At 42.4% G+C, this 18,642-nt stretch overlaps 1 protein-coding gene across 3 annotated transcripts in view; it reads right to left on the reverse strand.

Annotated features, from left to right (window-relative positions):
* The window catches only part of Cnnm2 (cyclin and CBS domain divalent metal cation transport mediator 2), a 131,934-nt gene extending 128,517 nt beyond the window's left edge, over positions 1-3,417 (reverse strand). For all 3 annotated transcript variants that reach the window (XR_011707287.1, XM_027930415.3, XM_071610946.1), the window contains exon 1: positions 1,635-3,417. Coding sequence is in view for 2 of the 3 variants with exons in the window: in XM_027930415.3 (XP_027786216.1) it covers positions 1,635-3,255 (1,621 nt within the window). In the remaining variant the exon portion in view is untranslated. The remainder of the gene's footprint in view (positions 1-1,634) is intronic.
* Between the last annotated feature and the right edge of the window lie 15,225 nt (positions 3,418-18,642).

Below are 18,642 nucleotides of genomic sequence, written 5' to 3' on the forward strand. Positions count from 1 at the left end.
AGATTATACTGCAGAATAAAGGAAGACACTGGTTAGATGCTCTAATTAACAACTTAGCAGAGAAAGAACAATGACACTCTTAAAAGAAGCTCTGTCACTAGAGATATTGGACATTTTCTTTTTACTACTTAAGCATCCAGAAGAATCTCAGTCTGCTTTTAAATGCAAATTACCAAGCTCTGAAGCACATTCTGCTCTATTTTTTTTTTTTAATATGAAAATTACCGCACTGTGGTCCTGTTTTAGAGAAGACACCATTCCTCCAAGAAAAGAAACTCTGTATGTTCACACACTCTCTACAAATAACATTCAGAGAATGTGCTGCAGATACACATCTAGTGAGCTGTCACCAGGTACACAAGGCCTTTTTCAGGGGAGAGACCATTATTAGTAATCAAAATTCTATTTGAAAAAGGAAAGCTTAGATTTGAGGACCTATCAGGTCATGAAAGGTTACAGGTACTTCAAAACATTCACATGAACTAGCATTACAGCAATTACAAAACTCAGCATCCCTTGATTTTCAAGTAACATTATTTACTGGAATTTCAATAATGATAGTATGAGTTGCTATTTGCCTATTCACAACATGATAAAACAATATTGCAATTCAAGAAATGATGTACTATATATACACAATGAGACTACACCTTTCTCTTCCCTGTTAAACACCCTGAAACAGGGAGAGTTGGTCATATACTTCAGTTTAATGTATTAGTGGTTGAAGTTAAAAAAAAAAAAAAAAAAAAAAAAACACTTTTTAAACTGGACAGAGGCAAGAAATCAACCATAATTAATAAAGGAATTCATCCACTGTCAAAGGTTCAAGCTTTCTGCCAAAACCACACCTGCTTTAGGAAATTTCATTTGTTGTCAGGTAAATGAAAACAGCTAAAGCGATACACCTCATAAAAGGTTAACTTACCTCCAGTCTTTCCAAATTATATATTAATAACTTTGGCTTTTTTCAAAACCATCTTTTCTAAAGCTAAGGCAAGTCACACCCAAAGTGAGTGTATTTTTTGATGCTAGTTGGTTTACCTCATCCTCCACCTTCCAAGCAGACTTCAATTTTCCCCCACAGGTAGCCAAAGACCAGGACCAGAAACTATAAAATGTTCACTTCCAATCTTTGAAACATCAATGTGGATGTTTAAGGAGAAAAAGGATAGCACTGGGTTTAGAAAAGCGTTCCAAATGCTTGCCATCTGTAGTGTCAACCAAAGGGCATGGCATCACCCCCTACTTTCACCTACCCACTCAGAATCCAGGCAAAGAATGCAGCAGCCCCTTAAAGACAAGAGACTGGGGCGGCAGGGACCGGAGTGGGGGGGGCGGGGAGCGAGGGGGGCGGCAGGAGAAGGGGTATCATGCACAGAAATTAGAAACCTACATTTTGATAATGGGAGAAACAGTAAGTAATGCAGTCTTGTGCTTTTTAAAGAACCTACAAGCGCTTACTAGTTCAATCCGTCCCCAAATCCATGCCACCCTTTCAACTTTGCAATTAGGAGAGAGCAGGAGAAATTCCGGTCAACTCGCCTTGGGGGGTTGGTCTGAGGCTATAGGACTGAAGTAGGAAGGAGGATGGAGAAAGAAAGAGCAAGCCAATGAAAGATACCAAAATTTCCCACCTTTCTTAAATTCTTCCAGCATAGCGTCCAACTTGGTGTCATTGAAAACAAAGTGCAAGGGATGGTTATAAAATTTGGTGATGGTTTTCAATGGAGTACAGTCATCTGGATCCACGAAGGCCAAATCTTTGACAAAGAGCAGGTCCACGATATTGGAGCGCTCTCCTTCAAATACTGGAATTCGAGTGTAGCCGCTCTCCATGATTTCCGACATGGTGTTGAAGTCCAGGATGGCCTCTCCGGTGATCATGAAGCAGTCCCGAAGGGGAGTCATCACGTCCTCTACTGTCTTGGTGCGGAGCTCCAGTGCTCCTTGGATAATGTTCAGCTCCTCCTTGACCAGGTCGTTGTAGGGGTCAGTGACCCGGAGCATTTCTAGCAGTTTTTCCCGGTTATAGACGGTACCTATCTCCTGGCCGAGGACGCAGTCCAGCAACTTGCTGACCGGGTAAGAGGCGGGGAAGGTCATCATCATGAAAAACTTAGTGAGGAAGATGGTGTTGGCTCCTACTGCCAGGCCATGCCGGGAACAGATGGCTTGGGGCACGATCTCCCCGAAGATGACGATGCCGATGGTGGAGACCACCACAGCCACGAGGCCTGAGCCGGCGATGTCGTCGAGTAGGATGGTGAGCGTGGTGTTGACCAGAACGTTGCCCAGCAGCAGCGAGCACAGCAGGTAGTTGCCCTGCCTGCGCACAGGCTCGATGCGTTTGGCGTAATTCTTCTCCTTCTCCGTGCCGCAGTTCTGCACGATGCGCAGCTCCATCGGGTCCAGGGCCATGAGACCCAGATTGAGGCCACTGAACATGCCCGACAGGCACAGCAGCAGCGAAATGAAGATCACCTGCAGCCAAAAGGGCAGCAGGAACTTCTTCTCCTCGCCCACGATCATCTTGGTGTCCTCGCCGTCGTGGTAAATCCAGGTGGTCTCGGCCCACGGAGGTGGGGGGAGCCCAGCAACCCCTGCGCCACCCTTTCCCCCGACGGTGCCACCCGTGGACCCCGGGCCGCCGGCACCCAGGGCTGGCGTGGAAAGCGATGTGCACAGGTAATAGGACTTGCTCTTCTCCATCTTGCGCAGCGGTTTGATCTCGATCTCGATGATGCCCGATGTACGGCGGTTCAGAATGATGTGGGGCAAGATGATGATATCTGAGGTGCGGATGCCGCAGCGCTGGGGGCCGCTGTCCGGCTCCGGCGGCACGGGGCCCCCCAGCCCGCGCTCGCCAGGGCTGTGGCGGCGCCGCTCGTGCTCGGTGAAGGCGATGCGGGACCACGTCTCGTTGTTGATGTTCTGCCCGTACACCCGCAGCTTGACCCGGGTCCGCTCGCTCACCCGCAGCGCCCCCCCTTCCATGAACGACACGTCGTTCGTGTCCTCCAGCCGCAGCCCGATGATCACAGTCTCCTCGTTCTCGCCGGCCGCTGCGCAGCCGCCCGCGCCGCAGCAGCAGCTCAGCAATAGCAGCGACAACAGCCGGCCCGCCGCCGCCTGCAGGACCCCCCGGCCGCGGGCGCTGAGGCTGCGGCGCGCCGCCATCTTCCAAGTGGGCAGTGCGGCGACTGCCTGCCCGCCCGCCATCTTTACTTCGGGTTCACAAGCGCCACAGCCAATCATAGGGTGGCTGCTTTAGCTGCGGCTTCATTCTTCCCACCCGGCGGCGCGAGCGCAAGCACCGACCCCTGGGCAAGACTGCAATGGAGCGTCCGCACCCAGTGCTCAGCAGTCTCCCTCCCTGACTGACACTGACTCGGCCTCGACCAGCTAAGGAACCCCGAGGCTCGCGGGAGGAGGGGGGGGGAGAAAGGGGAGCGCCAGTCGCTCCCGCGAGAGGCAGGCCAACCAGCCAATCATAAGCGGGTGCCCGCCTTCCCAGCCAGGGGGCTGGAATGGGGGCGTGGTCGTGCACGGTGCCGCGGACCAATGGCAAGGTAAATGGGCGGGGTGATGAGAGCCACTGTCCTCCTCAGCACGCCAAGTTTCCAACTGAAAGGCGCGTGACTCTTGTGTATGTGCGAGGGGAGGAGGCGTGGCCAGCCGGTACCCAAGAACCAGTCAAAGATGAAAGCTGTAGGGAAGGGGGCGGGGCCTTCAGTCCGGCTGCCAATGGAAAGGAGCAGTCCGAGGGTGCGGCAATCCCTGAGGGCTCGGTAGTAGATCCCAGCTCCGATCTTGGCGCGGTTGGAATACTGTCCTGTGGAGCCAGGCCGCCGATTTTCGCTGTACCGCCCTTCGGGCCCCCACCAGTGCTCAAAACCGGTGCAGAAAGGTCTCCCGCCCTGGGAACACGAGAAGCCGAACAGAGACGACTTAGGCTGCACATAGCCTAAAAAGAAGTCAGGGCACTGGCCATACCCCTGCCTCACTACTCATTCACGCCACTCAGTGGGAATAAGCGGCGGCAGAGTGGTCCCAGCACTGATGCGGACCCGCTATCTCGGTGCCTCTAGTTTTCGCTGCTGGCCGGACGCCCTCGGCTTACGGGCACCTGGCGCCACCTGCCGGTCTCAGGGTGCCTTGCAACACTTCCCAGGCCCGCCGCATTCAAAGCCAAAAGGTGTTCAAGAGTTAAGGGTGGGGAAATTACAGGGGCAGTCAAACTTTCTAGTCAAAGGAGTCCCCATGTAGCCTGGAAAATTACTGTATAGAATCCCTGGACTCCATCCCATAACATACAAAATGTGAAGGGCCTAGAATCTGTACTTCTAAAAGGCACCCCCATAAGTTTGGAGAATAGGAGGGAGCGAACATAAAAGCAGAGTTTTAAGTTCATTCTTTTTGTTTCCATACTCCCCCCCCACCCCCCACCCCCGATACTGGGTTTTGAACCCAGGATCCTTGTGGTTTCTAAGCAAACACTCTAACACTGAGCTACATCCTCAGGCCCAAGAACTTATTCTTGTTTTTTTTTTTTTTCAGTTGTCGATGGATTTTTTTTTTCTTTTTTTTTATAAGTGGTGCTGAGGATCATCGCTGTACCACTGAGTTACAACCCCAGCCCCCAAGAACTTACTCTTAATTACACGGACCAAACCCTGCTTAGTTCATAGGTTACTCAGGAAAAATAATCTGGAGACTTCCTCAGGACTCCCAGGTCATTGCACTTGGTGGTGGCAGAGTAGCACTTAACTGGTTTCTCACCCCCCCCCCCACCCAGTTTAAACACTGGAAAAATAATGGCTTCCCACCTTTTTTTTTTTTTTTAATTCCATAATAAGCACATTGTCCTCTCTTTTTGTAAACACATCAAATGTTTCTGATTAACTTCTGGTACAGTTAATTTTTGTGATAAATGCAATGGCCTCCTAACCAGTTTCTCCTCTTTTACACCTGTCCCCTTTTTCAATACAATAACCAGTGATCCTGTTAAATCAGGTCTTGTCACTCCCTTATTTGAAACCCTCCCCTGACTCTCCATCTCACTACAGTAAAAGCCAAAGGACCTACAATGTCCTACAGGCTCCACAGGCTCAGCCCCTCACCCTACCTCTCTGACTTCTCAGGGCACTGCCCCAGCCAGGCTTTTCTCCTGGCCCCTCCTGTCACTCCAGGGATATCCCCTTGGGAGCCTTTGCACTTGCTGTTTGTTTCCTGTGCCTGGGACTCCAGTGTCACATAACACTCCTTCAAGTCTTTGTGCAAAGGCCACCTGATTTTAAACTTGTAAAAAACACTCCCAGTACTCCATCTGGGTTTTATTTTACTTCAAAGCAAAAATAACTTACTAATATTCTATGTAAATTGTTAATTTTGTTGATTATCTGTCTCCTCCCAGTAGAACTTAAGCTTTCTCTGAGGGTAAAAATTTTGTCTGTTTTGTTTACTGCTGTGTCTCTAGGGCCTAGAACAATGATAAGTATTCAGAATAATATGTGGAAAATATTAAAAAGTGAAATAATTTTATTCTGATTATTTCAAATAATGTTCTGACTCTAGTTTCCAGCCTGTTTTTTTCTGGTGCTGGGTCTTCTACCCTATCTGTGTGTGCATATGTGTGTGTGTGTCTGTGTGTGCATGTATGTGTGTATTTTTTCCTTTGGGGGTAGTATTGGGGATTGAACATAGGTGTGCTCTACCACTGAGCTACATCCCACTTTTTTAAAAAAATATTTTTTGTTGTAGATGGACACAATACCTTTCTTTAACTTATTTTTAGAAAGGTCTTGCCAAGTTACCAAGGTTGGCTTTGAACTTGCCATCCTCCTGCCTTAGCCTCCCAAGTAGCTATGATTACAGGTATGTACACTATGCTTGGCTTCATACTGCTATATTTGAGAAATCAATTCAGATAAAGAAAATTTGATTCATAGACTTGGCATGCACTTATAAGAAAGCCATTATTTTTCCAATGTTTAAATTGAGAAAGTTTATTAGAAAGAATTGGGATTTTTAGAGATAACTGACCAAGGCTAAGGATATACATGGACCTTCTAAACCAGTTGATTGAAAATGGAACCATTTTAACTTTGTAAAGTGTCTACAAATATATGTAAGGGCGCTGAGAGGGAAGGTGATTAGGGCTCTCATATGCTGAATGTACACTTTTGGAGTAGGAATATGGAGAAGTGGGGAAAGAAGAGCTTGCCAAATCTACAGACATTTCCTGAGCATTTCAGAGAAAATGACAACAGTCAGGAAAGTGTGGCATTCAGCAATTTAGAAGCAAGTTAGAAATGCAAGACCTCATAGCAAAAATGGCAGAAAGGAAGCTGCCTAAACAATTTACAATATAAAATAAACCAAATTCAAGTTCACAGGAGATCACTCAATGGTCTGTATCCCAAATGGTGGGTAATGGTTATATTCTTCATGTACACCTAAAACACACAGAGAAATCTACATACCTAAACCCAGTAATTTTTTCTTAGCAAGGAGGATCTTGATCTTCAAGTTCAAAGACTTTCTAGCTCAAAGAGCTGTCCTTTCTCTACAGAGGGGCTGTTAGCACAGGCTTTGATGATTTCTAGGGGCTTTCCAACCTACTAAATTATAGAAACAGAGAGCAAGGTCAATACATGCTTCTGGAGGTCTCTCCTGAAATGTGAAAATACAACAAAACCCTGTATTCTGACCACATTTCAACTACATAAACAGCTACAAAATTGAGATTGTTAAATGGTTCCTGCTGAATCTAATCCTAGCATGGTTCTGACTTTGGTTGACCTTGAGCAAGTCATTTAGCTACAGCCAGAACCTCCTTGCATATACCTTCCCTAACCAAACCGCTCCTGCTGGAATCCTTCACTGGATTCTAATCCTAGCTTGGTTCTGACTTTGTCTGACCTTGAGCCAGTCATTTAGATACAGTCAGAACCTCCTTGCATATAGCTTCCCTAACCAAACCCCTCCTTCTGGAATCCTTCACTGGATGCCAACAGAAAAGGGTAACTGTTCAATTTTCTCATCTGCACAGAAGAAACATCCAGATCTGCAAATTCTGGTGTTAGATCTGTATCCAGACCTAAAAGTCTTTTGGAGTTTGATGCATTTGATTTTCTCAAACATTGCAAATAAAATGCTAAATGGCTCTCTATGCATTTTGTTTCTCAACATAAAACTCTAAATTTATAAAGAATCCCCTCCCGATGGCCTACTTGTAGAAAAGTATTCAAAGATTCAAAGTTATTGCTGATGACTTTTTTGTTTTGTTTTGGTTTTTGTACCAGTGATTGAACCTGAGGGCTCGCACATGCTAAGCACATGTCAGCTACACCCTCAGTCAACAATGGCATTTTAATCGCACCAGAACACAAAGTCTTCAGGAAAAAAAAAAACACAAAAAACCAGGAACTAGAAAAATGCTGGAGTTTCCCCAATTTGCCCTAGAATCATATCTATTGGCCCAGAGAGATTTCTCAGAACCAGACTATCTACTTGCTTAAATACATATAACTGTTATGTAAAATGAGAACTTTTTAAACATTTAGCAAGAACACCAAAGCAAAATAAAATCTGCAAGGCCATTTTCTATCTCATGAGGCCCTTCCAGGCCTTTTGTTTAGGGCTTTCCCATATACCTCTTTTTTCTAGATTTTTCTGTACATTGTTACTGGGGTAGGAAGAGAAAAAAAAATGTGGCTTTTTGATGGAGTTGTGAGGAAAGTTTTTCTCCTTTGAGAGGCATCCACATTCAGTGGGTACCACTCTTCCCTGGAATCCAGAGACTATTGGTTTCAGTTGCCTAGAAAAGCGGGTGTAGGGGCTGAGGCTGTGGCTCAGTGGCAGAGCACTTGCCTAGCATGTGTGAGGCACTGGGTTCAATCCTTAGCACCACATACAAAAATAAATAAAATAAAGGCATGCTGCCCATCTACAACTACAAAAAAGAAAAGTGGGTGTGAAGAAAGCCACCATATTCTTTGAAAAAATAAATAAAATCGACAGACCCTTAGCCATGCTAACGAAGAGAAGAGAGAGAACTCAAATTACTAGCATACGGGATGAAAAAGGCAATATCACAACAGACACTTCAGAAATACAGAAGATAATCAGAAATTATTTTGAATCCTTATACTCCAATAAAATAGAAGATAGTGAAGGCATCGATAAATTTCTTAAGTCATTATGATCTGCCCAGATTGAGTCAGGAGGATACAGACAACCTAAATAGACCAATATCAATTGAGGAAATAGAAGAAACCATCAAAAGACTACCAACTAAGAAAAGCCCAGGACCGGATGGGTATACAGCAGAGTTTTACAAAACCTTTAAAGAGGAACTAATACCAATACTTTTCAAGCTATTTCAGGAAATAGAAAAAGAGGGAGAACTTCCAAATTCATTCTACGAGGCTAACATCACCCTGATTCCTAAACCAGACAAAGACACTTCAAAGAAAGAAAATTACAGACCAATATCTCTAATGAACCTAGATGCAAAAATCCTCAATAAAATTCTGGCAAATCGGATACAAAAACATATCAAAAAAATTGTGCACCATGATCAAGTAGGATTCATCCCTGGGATGCAAGGCTGGTTCAATATACGGAAATCAATAAATGTTATTCACCACATCAATAGACTTAAAAATAAGAACCATATGATCATCTCGATAGATGTGGAAAAAGCATTCGACAAAGTACAGCATCCCTTTATGTTCAAAACTCTAGAAAAACTAGGGATAACAGGAACATACTTCAATATTGTAAAAGCAATCTATGCTAAGCCTCAGGCTAGCATCATTCTGAATAGAGAAAAATTGAAGGCATTCCCCCTAAAATCTGGAACAAGACAGGGATGCCCTCTCTCACCACTTCTGTTCAACATAGTTCTTGAAACACTGGCCAGAGCAATTAGACAGATGAAAGAAATTAAAGGCATAAAAATAGGAAAAGAAGAACTTAAATTATCACTATTTGCAGGTGACATGATTCTATACATAGCAGACCCAAAAGGGTCTACAAAGAAACTATTAGAGCTAATAAATGAATTCAGCAAAGTGGCAGGATATAAAATCAACATGCATAAATCAAAGGCATTCCTGTATATCAGCGACAAATCCTCTGAAATGGAAATGAGGACAACCACTCCATTCACAATATCCTCAAAAAAAAATAAAATACTTGGGAATCAACCTAACAAAAGAGGTGAAAGACTTATACAATGAAAACTACAGAACCTTAAAGAGAGAAATAGAAGAAGATCTTAGAAGATGGAAAAATATACCCTGTTCATGGATAGGCAGAACTAACATCATCAAAATGGTGATATTACCAAAAGTTCTCTATAGGTTTAATGCAATGTCAATCAAAATCCCAATGGCATTTCTTGTAGAAATAGAGAAAGCAATCATGAAATTCATATGGAAAAATAAAAGACCCAGAATAGCAAAAACAATGCTAAGCAGGAAGTGTGAATCAGGCGGTATAGCGATACCAGACTTCAAACTATACTACAGAGCAATAGTAACAAAAACAGCATGGTACTGGTACCAAAACAGGCGGGTGGGCCAATGGTACAGAATAGAGGACATAGAAGCCAATCCACAAAACTACAACTATCTTATATTTGATAAAGGGGCTAAAAGCATGCAATGGAGGAAGGATAGCATCTTCAACAAATGGTGCTGGGAAAACTGGAAATCCATATGCAACAAAATGAAACTGAATCCCTTTCTCTCGCCATGCACAAAAGTTAACTCAAAATGGATCAAGGAGCTTGATATCAAATCAGAGACATGGCGTCTGATAGAAGAAAAAGTTGGCTACAATCTACATACTGTGGGGTCGGGCTCCAAATTCCTCAATAGGACACCCATAGCACAAGAGTTAATAACTAGAATCAACAAATGGGACTTACTCAAACTAAAAAGTTTTTTCTCAGCAAAAGAAACAATAAGAGAGGTAAATAGGGAGCCTACACCCTAGGAACAAATCTTTACTCCTCACACTTCATATAGAGCCCTAATATCCAGAGTATACAAAGAACTCAAAAAATTAGACAATAAGATAACAAATAACCCAATCAACAAATGGGCCAAGGACCTGAACAGACACTTCTCAGAGGAGGACATACAATCAATCAACAAGTACATGAAAAAATGCTCACCATCTCTAGCAGTCAGAGAAATGCAAATCAAAACCACCCTAAGATACCATCTCACTCCAGTAAGATTGGCAGCCATTATGAAGTCAAACAACAACAAGTGCTGGTGAGGATGTGGGGAAAAGGGTACACTTGTACATTGCTGGTGGGACTGCAAATTGGTGCAGCCAATTTGGAAAGCAGTATGGAGATTTCTTGGAAAGCTGGGAATGGAACCACCATTTGACCCAGCTATTCCCCTTCTCGGTCTATTCCCTAAAGACCTAAAAAGAGCATGCTACAGGGACACTGCTACATCGATGTTCATAGCAGCACAATTCACAATAGCAAGACTGTGGAACCAACTTAGATGCCCTTCAATAGATGAATGGATAAAAAAAAATGTGGCATTTATACACAATGGAGTATTACTCTGCGTTAAAAAATGACAAAATCATAGAATTTGCAGGGAAATGGATGGCATTAGAGCAGATTATGCTAAGTGAAGCTAGCCAATCCCTAAAAAACAAATGCCAAATGTCTTCTTTGATATAAGGAGAGTAACTAAGAACAGAGTAGGGATGAAGAGCATGAGAAGAAGATTAACATTAAACAGGGATGAGAGGTGGGAGGGAAAGGGAGAGAGAATCGAAATTGCACGGAAATGGAAGGAGACCCTCAGGGTTATACAAAATTACATACAAGAGGAAGTGAGGGGAAAGGGAAAAATAATACAAGGGGGATAAATGAATGACAGTAGAGGGGGTAGAGAGAGAAGAGGGGAGGGGAGGGGAGGGGGGGTAGTAGAGGATAGGAAAGGCAGCAGAATACAACAGACACTAGTATGGCAATATGTAAATCAATGGATGTGTAACTGATGTGATTCTGCAATCTGTATACGGGGTAAAAATGGGAGTTCATAACCCACTTGAATCAAAGTGTGAAATATGATATATCAAGAACTATGTAATGTTTTGAACAACCAACAATAAAAATTAAAAGAAAAAAAGAAAGCCACCATAAACAATGACGCCTTGCCCCTTTCTGCTCTGCCTCCTCTCTGCCACTCTGTCCTGCTACTCCTTGATGTCCCTGGGAAATGGGCTGTGACTCTACTTTGTGTACAACCAGAGACATGAAAAAGTGTCATATTTGTGTAATATGAATTGAATTGTATTCTTCTGTCATATATAACAAATTAGAATAAAATAAATTTTTTTAAAAAGCCCAAGTATGGCCAAAAAAAAAAAAATGTTGAGCCATGTGAATATTTCCCATTCAAAAATCTAAATTTAGCAGGGCACGGTGGTGCATGCCTGTAATCCCAGCGGCTCAGGAGGCTGAGGCAGGAGGATCACTAGTTCAAAGCTAGCCTCAGCAACTTAGCGAGGCCCTAAGCAACTCAGCAAGAACTTGTCTCTAAATAAAATACAAAAAGGGCTGGGGATGTGAATCAGTGGTTAAGCACCTGAGTTCAATCCCCAGTACCAAAAAAAAAAAAAAAAAAAAAAAAATCTAAATTTAAAAACTACACTTGGGCATGAGGAGGAGGTGGAAATAAGGAAGACTCTGACAGGAGGACTGGTTACTAGTATTGGGACTGAAAGACAAAAATCAAGTCCCGAATGTCGAATTTCAAGACCTCCAGTAAGACTCGAATCTGCATGGGTCTCACACCACAGCTTTAACTTATAGTTCTCCCAAACTAGCTAAATTCATTTCCATGCCCTTTTCCCCACCTCCTCTGAAACTGAGGCTAAAATTCTACTCCAGTGAGGAAAAATGCATAGATAAAATACTAAGGAAAAAAATCTGGGTGTTTTTTTTTTTTAAACTGGGGATTGAACCCAGGTGCTTAACCACTGAGCTACATCCCCAACCCTTTTTATGTTTTATTTTGAGACAGTGCCTTGCCAAGTTGCTCGGGGCCTGGTTAAGTTGCTGAGCCTGACTTTGAACTTTTGATCCTCCAGCCTCAACCTCCAGAATCAGAGATTATAGGCGCTGCTGCACTGGGCTTAGTCCTCTTTTTAGTTCCTCTGAGACACCTACTTATTTTAAACATCATTAAACTGAAAATTTAACCTGTTTCTCTCCATTTACTAATATATTTTCTCAATTATCTACTTCTTTAAATTAAAAGTTGATGTTTTCTCACCCCATTTTTTTCTCATTTATTTATACATTTATCAATTAACATAGATTGTGCATCTGAGACATTCCAAGCACAGTACTAGGCACTGTGGTGCTATAATATAGAATTAGAGGTTACCTTAAAAACTATTAAGGAAACTAGAAAATGTGTGCATAAATAACTACCTAAAATAGTACAGAATATCATATGTCTTAAAAAGAAGTACACCCAGCTACTTGGGAGACTGAAGCAGGAGAATCTCAAGTTCAATGGCAAGATAGTTTTTCCTGGGTAACATAGGAAGACCCCCATCTCCTCCACATACACACACACACACACACACACACACAAGGGCTAGGATTGTGGCCCAGTGGTAAAGCACCTGGGTTCAATCCCCAGTACCAAACAAAAAGGACAAATGCAGTAGAGGAAATTGAGGAAAGCTTCGTGGTTTTTTATTTTGTCCTTGCAGAATAGAGGTTTAGGTATGTAGGGTAAAAGCTATTCCAAGAAGGGCATCTGAGTCTTCTCACTTCCACAACAAAATATAGACCAGTTGGCTGGAACGACAGAAATACATTTTTCCACTGTTCTGGAGGCTTGAAGCCCCAGGTTAAGGCCCAGCAAGGAGGTTTCTGGCGAGTGCCTTCTTCCTGGTTTGCAGATGGCCCCTTGCCCTCACATGGTCTTTCCTCTGAGAATTTATAGAGAGAGTCAGCTCCCTGGTTTCTCCTCTTGTAAGGCCACTAATCTATTAGATCAGGGCCCTACTTTTATGACCACATTTAACCTTCATTTACTTTATTAGAGGTTCCATCTCTAGTCAGACTGGAGTTTGGGCTTTAACATATGAATGCCCCCCCCCCCCCCCCGCCCCCATACACACATTTAGTGCGTAACCAAAGGATTGAGAGAGAAGAAAAAGGGAAAAAAAAAAAAAAAAAAAAAGACATTCTAATGGATAGGAAAGTAGAGGTAAGGCTGGAAAGAGGTCAGCATTTTTCAAACATGTGGTTAAAATTTGGATTTAGAGCCCATTAAGAGGAAGAGCAGGAATGATGTTGGAAAGTTACTTGGGGGTGGGGGGTCACAGTTTATGGTGGGTTGAAAGCCAAGTTTAGGAGCTAAGATTTCATTCTGTAGGTGCTCAGGAGCTATGAGAAAATGTACAAACATCTCAGTGTACACTTCTACAGACCTGGATGATCTAGGCCATCCACTTGGTGTGGCCTCCAGGCAGTCAAAAGAGGTCGCACCTGGGATGTGTGGGGCTGCCCTGGGTCACAGAGCATACTATTTAACAGTAAGCTTTTAATTTTTTTTTAAATAAGTAGAAGCATCATACTCTAAAATAAAGATTAAAAGCATGGTATAATAAATACATATAACCAAGCCCATAATCTTCTATTTTCCTTATCAAGTATCACGTACTATACATAATTGCATGTACTATACTTTTATAGTAGGCTGCGTGGTAGGTTTGTTTGCACCCGCATCACCACAAACACGTGAAACAGATTGCACTGACCATATGATGACCACATCACTAGGGAACAGAAGTTTTTCAGCTCCACTGTACTCTTTTGGGACACCGTCATCTGTGCACTCCACCCTTGACTGGAATATCATTTCATGGTACATGACTTTATTATCTTGGACTGATCTTCACAGTTAGGACTGAAGGAATTCACCAGTACTCCAGCCATGTATCAGACAAAGAAACAAGAATAAGTATCTTGTGCCATAGGAACCCCTAAAAAACTAAGATGGGACACCACAGCCTCTGTGCAAGGAGTTCTAGATCACAAACACTGCCCTGTGGTCTCTGTAGGAATTAGGAATTAAGAACAAACAAGTGGTCTCCCAGGTGGGCCTGGACTCTGGTCATGGGTTAAACTTTCTGATGTATTTTTTACACTTTAAAATTTTTGACAAATAATATATAAATATGCATAAAACATCAATGTATAGCTGGTTATATAATTTATTAGCCAAGACAGAATCCTTTTGGAAGTGGAAAAAAAAAGATACTATTAATAATTAGCCCAGTTTAAAGTTGTAGCTAGGACAGTTCCAGAGAAAGACAGATACTACACTCACTTTATAATAATTCATAATGGTTAAAATTAGCACCCCCTCACCAAGAAAACCTCCACATACCTCTTCTAGATCACACCCCTCTCTCCACCTTAGATGTAACCACTGTTCTTATTTCTACAGTAATCATTTCCTTTGTAAATTCGATGTTTTTAAATTTAGGAGTTCTGTAAAGGGAGCAAGGACAAGCCATGTAATGGAACAGCCTAAGAGTCAGGAGATGGAGCATTAGCCTTGATTCCTACACTTGTTAGGTTGTAATACCATTGTGCAAATTATCTAAATATACTCAGCCTCAGTTTTCTCATCTGTAAAATTAGAAAACTCAGCATTGTGAGTTCAGTATGAGGGAGCTGTTTTCAGTAAATGATACACTTTTAGAATATTTGGTTTGAATTATATCTGCACAGAGCAATTGTATGTTCCCGTTACCACGAGAAATCATCATTTTTAAAGGGTTGCGTGGCTTCCTGGGCTTCTGATCTATTATTTAAAAGCAAAAATAAAAACACCTCCTTTGTACCATTTCTTTAGTTAGATCCAGTTGAAAGGAATAAAGTTAATTGGAAAAATAAAATAAAAACAGTTAATAAAAGATGAACTACGTGGCCTAGAAGTCACACAAGTCATCCTGCACTTGCTGTGCAAACCTTTCCTCTCTGGCACTTGACATTTGGGCATTGGGGTCCAGAGGAAGCTCATTTGATATTCACAAAGGAAGTGATGCGATGGAAGCTTGTTAATTCTGGGAACAGAGAATAAACTGTCCAGGCCTGTTCACCTGACATAATTAGGCTCTGAGTTATATGTCAAATTACCATAAGCAGCCCCAGAACCCTGGTTCCCTCCTGTGAGCCTCCCTGAAAAGCTGCACAAGCCCTTCTTGGCTACTGCTTATAATGAATTAAATATATGTCAGTGACATAGATGAGTCCTCAGACCTGCCATCACTGGAACTGCAATGGAAAAAACCTCACTTGTGACTTTGATGAAAATGTGCTAATTGTAATCCTACAAAAAAGGTCACAGACTCAGAAGCCTACAGGGATCAAGTGAAAGTGACTGGGTGCATGGGGGGTGGTAAACTGTCTAAAGGGACACTCTCCACCTGAAGGGAAAGCCATTGCTTAGCTCTGGTAATTGTACCCATGTAGAACTCCCTCCACGGCTGGTCTTGCCAGTACTGCTGATTTCTCAAGAAGAGCCAGAATTTTGAATTTTATGTAAAACCTACTGATTTATGAATATGAGCAACTCATGAAAAAAAATGTTTAAACCACTGTGACCTCTATAGAATCTAGACCCATAAATCTGTTTCTAAACTTGAATGGAAACTCAGAGTATTCTGAGTTCAATGCCTTCACTTTACCAATGGGAAAAAGAAATCCTGAAGTGAACAAATGTTCCCAAGATCAATAACTAGTTCAGAAGCAGAGCCAGTTCTAAAAGGAATACCTGCTTTCTGTCTCCTGCATCACTTTTATCCCACCAGTGAGAAGGTCACGGGCATTAGGCCCAGTTAAAAACTTAGCAGAACCAAGTCTGGCTTACTGTGCACCCAGAACATTATTGACTTACCATTCTGCCATTTTACTCTGTCTGTCTTCTGGACGGTGAAGACATATGGTTATTATCTGAGGTGCATAGTTATCTCAGGACAGAACATTTTTGTTCCAGGTTGATTTTCCCCTCACCTGTAGCTTGTCACTGTAGCATGACCCTGCTACTTGACAGGAGGACTAGCCTGTTCCTGCTGGGGAAGGGGGTTGGTTCAGTCACTAGTCCAAGACAAGCAAGGCTCCCTCTGCAGGAGGAGATGAAGTACAGAATTTACATTCACACAACACTGGCCTTAACCTCGGTGAGAGCTATGCTTACAGGAATTGCAGGATCAGCAGTTGAGACTGGAATAAAGTAAAGCTTAAGTGGTAGATTATGATCAGGAGTAAATTCCAACTTCTTACTGTGATCTAGATCTCCCTCTACAGGTTCCCACAGCAAAGTCCACAAAAGAAACTGGGTGGACCCAAGTTGCAGTGTGTGTTTGGAGAACCTTGACAAAGCACAGAAGTTACAACAGGCGTCAGCAAAGTTTAGGAAACACTCAGCTGTTTTGAACCCCTGGGCCCACCGGGCTCATAATATTCCACTTTAGCAGCCAGTACCCAGGATAGTGCCTGGTACAAAGCAGTGCTTAATTACTCTTTATTGGATAAATGAAAGAATGGATAGATAGGTTCACATTCCTTGCCAAACTCATGAGAATTCTCATCCTAATGTGACAGAATAAGTGACTACGGTGGCTGCCTCCCTGCGTCCAACCTCAGAGAGGCACAAATGATGGCAGAAGCAAGCTCTGCTGCTACCTTGGCACAAAGCCATGCCCTTTTCAACTATGCATGGATAGAGGTGGGAGTAGGGACCCCCCCAGCTGGTAAACTGAAGCACCTCTGCAGGTTTCCACGATTTCTAAATGAATCCTCCCCTGTGATAATGAAGGCCTTAAAATCACTGTATTGGATACAATAATCAATTAAGAGAAAATCTGCTCCTTAAACTCTTTAAGTCCAATGTCATTTGAAAGGGGTTTATGGCTGGGGAAGAAGTAGGCCCCTGTTTCTGTGACTTTGCTATTAGTAAGTATAATGTTGACATGAATAGAATAATCACAAAAGGCTGTTTTTTTTAATCAATCTTTTGAACACAACTTTATTTTATTTTATTTAATTTTTTTGTAATTATAGGTGGACATAATGCCTTTATTTTATTTGTTTATTTTTATTAGGTGCTGAGGATCTAAACCAGTGCCTCATGCATGCTAGGCAAGCGCTCTACCACTGAGCTACAGCCCCAGCCCAGGTTAACTGTTTAATTTAGATGGAGGTACAGGGGAGATCACAATTCTGTGTTTTCTGTATACTTGAAAAATGTCATAATAAGATATTGAGGGGAAAGTTGCCTCCTGTCAAGAGAGCACTGGTCTCTAGCAGGTCCTGCTGTCACACGCTGCAACCTGATAGATCTAAACTGATGGTAATCTAAACCATGTGCTAGGCGTTCTTTCAAAGAACCACATACTAATGAAGATAAAAAGACACAGAAATGTGAAATAATATTCCTAAGGCCGAAATGATAGGGGCAGAGCTGTGAGGAAAAAGAAGAAAGCATAAAGTTTGGCATCAGGGTTTTCGTTCATCATAGCTCATACTGCCTCTCACTCTCACAAAGCCTTTCCATTCCTAGTTGTCTGTTTCATTTATTTGGAATATTTAAAAGCTACCAGGTGCAGTGGTGCATACCTGTAACCCCAGCTACTTGGGAGGTTAAGGCAGGAAGATCACAAGTTCCAAATCAGCCTGGGCAACTTAAGGAGACCTTGTTTCAAAATAAAATATAAAAAGGGCTGGAGGGCTAGGGCTATAGCTCAGTGGTAGAGCGCCTGCCTAGCACATGTGAGGCACTGGCTTCAATCCTCAGCACCACACATAAATAAAAAATAAAGGTACGTCAACAACTAAAAAATATTTTTAGAAAATAATAAATAAATAAATAAATAAAAGTATTGTGTCCATCCACAACTAAAAAAAAGGGGGGGGGGGGGCTGGGGTATGTAGCTCCGTGGTAAAGTGCCCCTGGGTTCAATCCCCAGTGTCCAAAAACAAAAACCATTTATAGGGGCTAGAGTTGTGGCTCAGTGGTAGAGCACTTGCCTAGCATGGGTTTGATTCTCAGCACCACATACAAATAAATAAAATAAAGGTCCATCAACAACTAAAAAATAAAAATTAAAAAAACATTTATAGCATATCTGAGTCACTTTAATTATTCTATTTTAATTTCATATTGTCTACTACATACTCTTTTCCAGATTCTAAGTGAAGTATAATTTTTAAAATGTATACTTTGTTTGGACAATAATGTATCAAATATGTCATTCTGAGGAAAAGAATGTGAATTTCCAGTCTGGTCTCATTATTCAATATCTTCTTGGGGAACTGAGCATTTATAATAAGTAAAAGGCTAATTTCTCCTCATCCTAAATTTAGAAAGGCCTAATAAACCAATTAACCAGAACACTTTTTCATCATTTCATCATTTCCCGGCCATCTTGTGCTCACGGCTAGCAAAATGTACTTAATCCCAGCTAACCCCTTCTAATGCTGAAGTAGTTATTACTGGGCAGACATGGAGCTCTGGAACCAATAAAGCACTGTTTAAAATCAAGATCACCAAGATGAATAGTGCTTAA

Source organism: Marmota flaviventris, chromosome 4 (assembly GCF_047511675.1).
Source record: "Marmota flaviventris isolate mMarFla1 chromosome 4, mMarFla1.hap1, whole genome shotgun sequence".
In the NCBI taxonomy this organism is placed as follows: domain Eukaryota; kingdom Metazoa; phylum Chordata; class Mammalia; order Rodentia; family Sciuridae; genus Marmota; species Marmota flaviventris.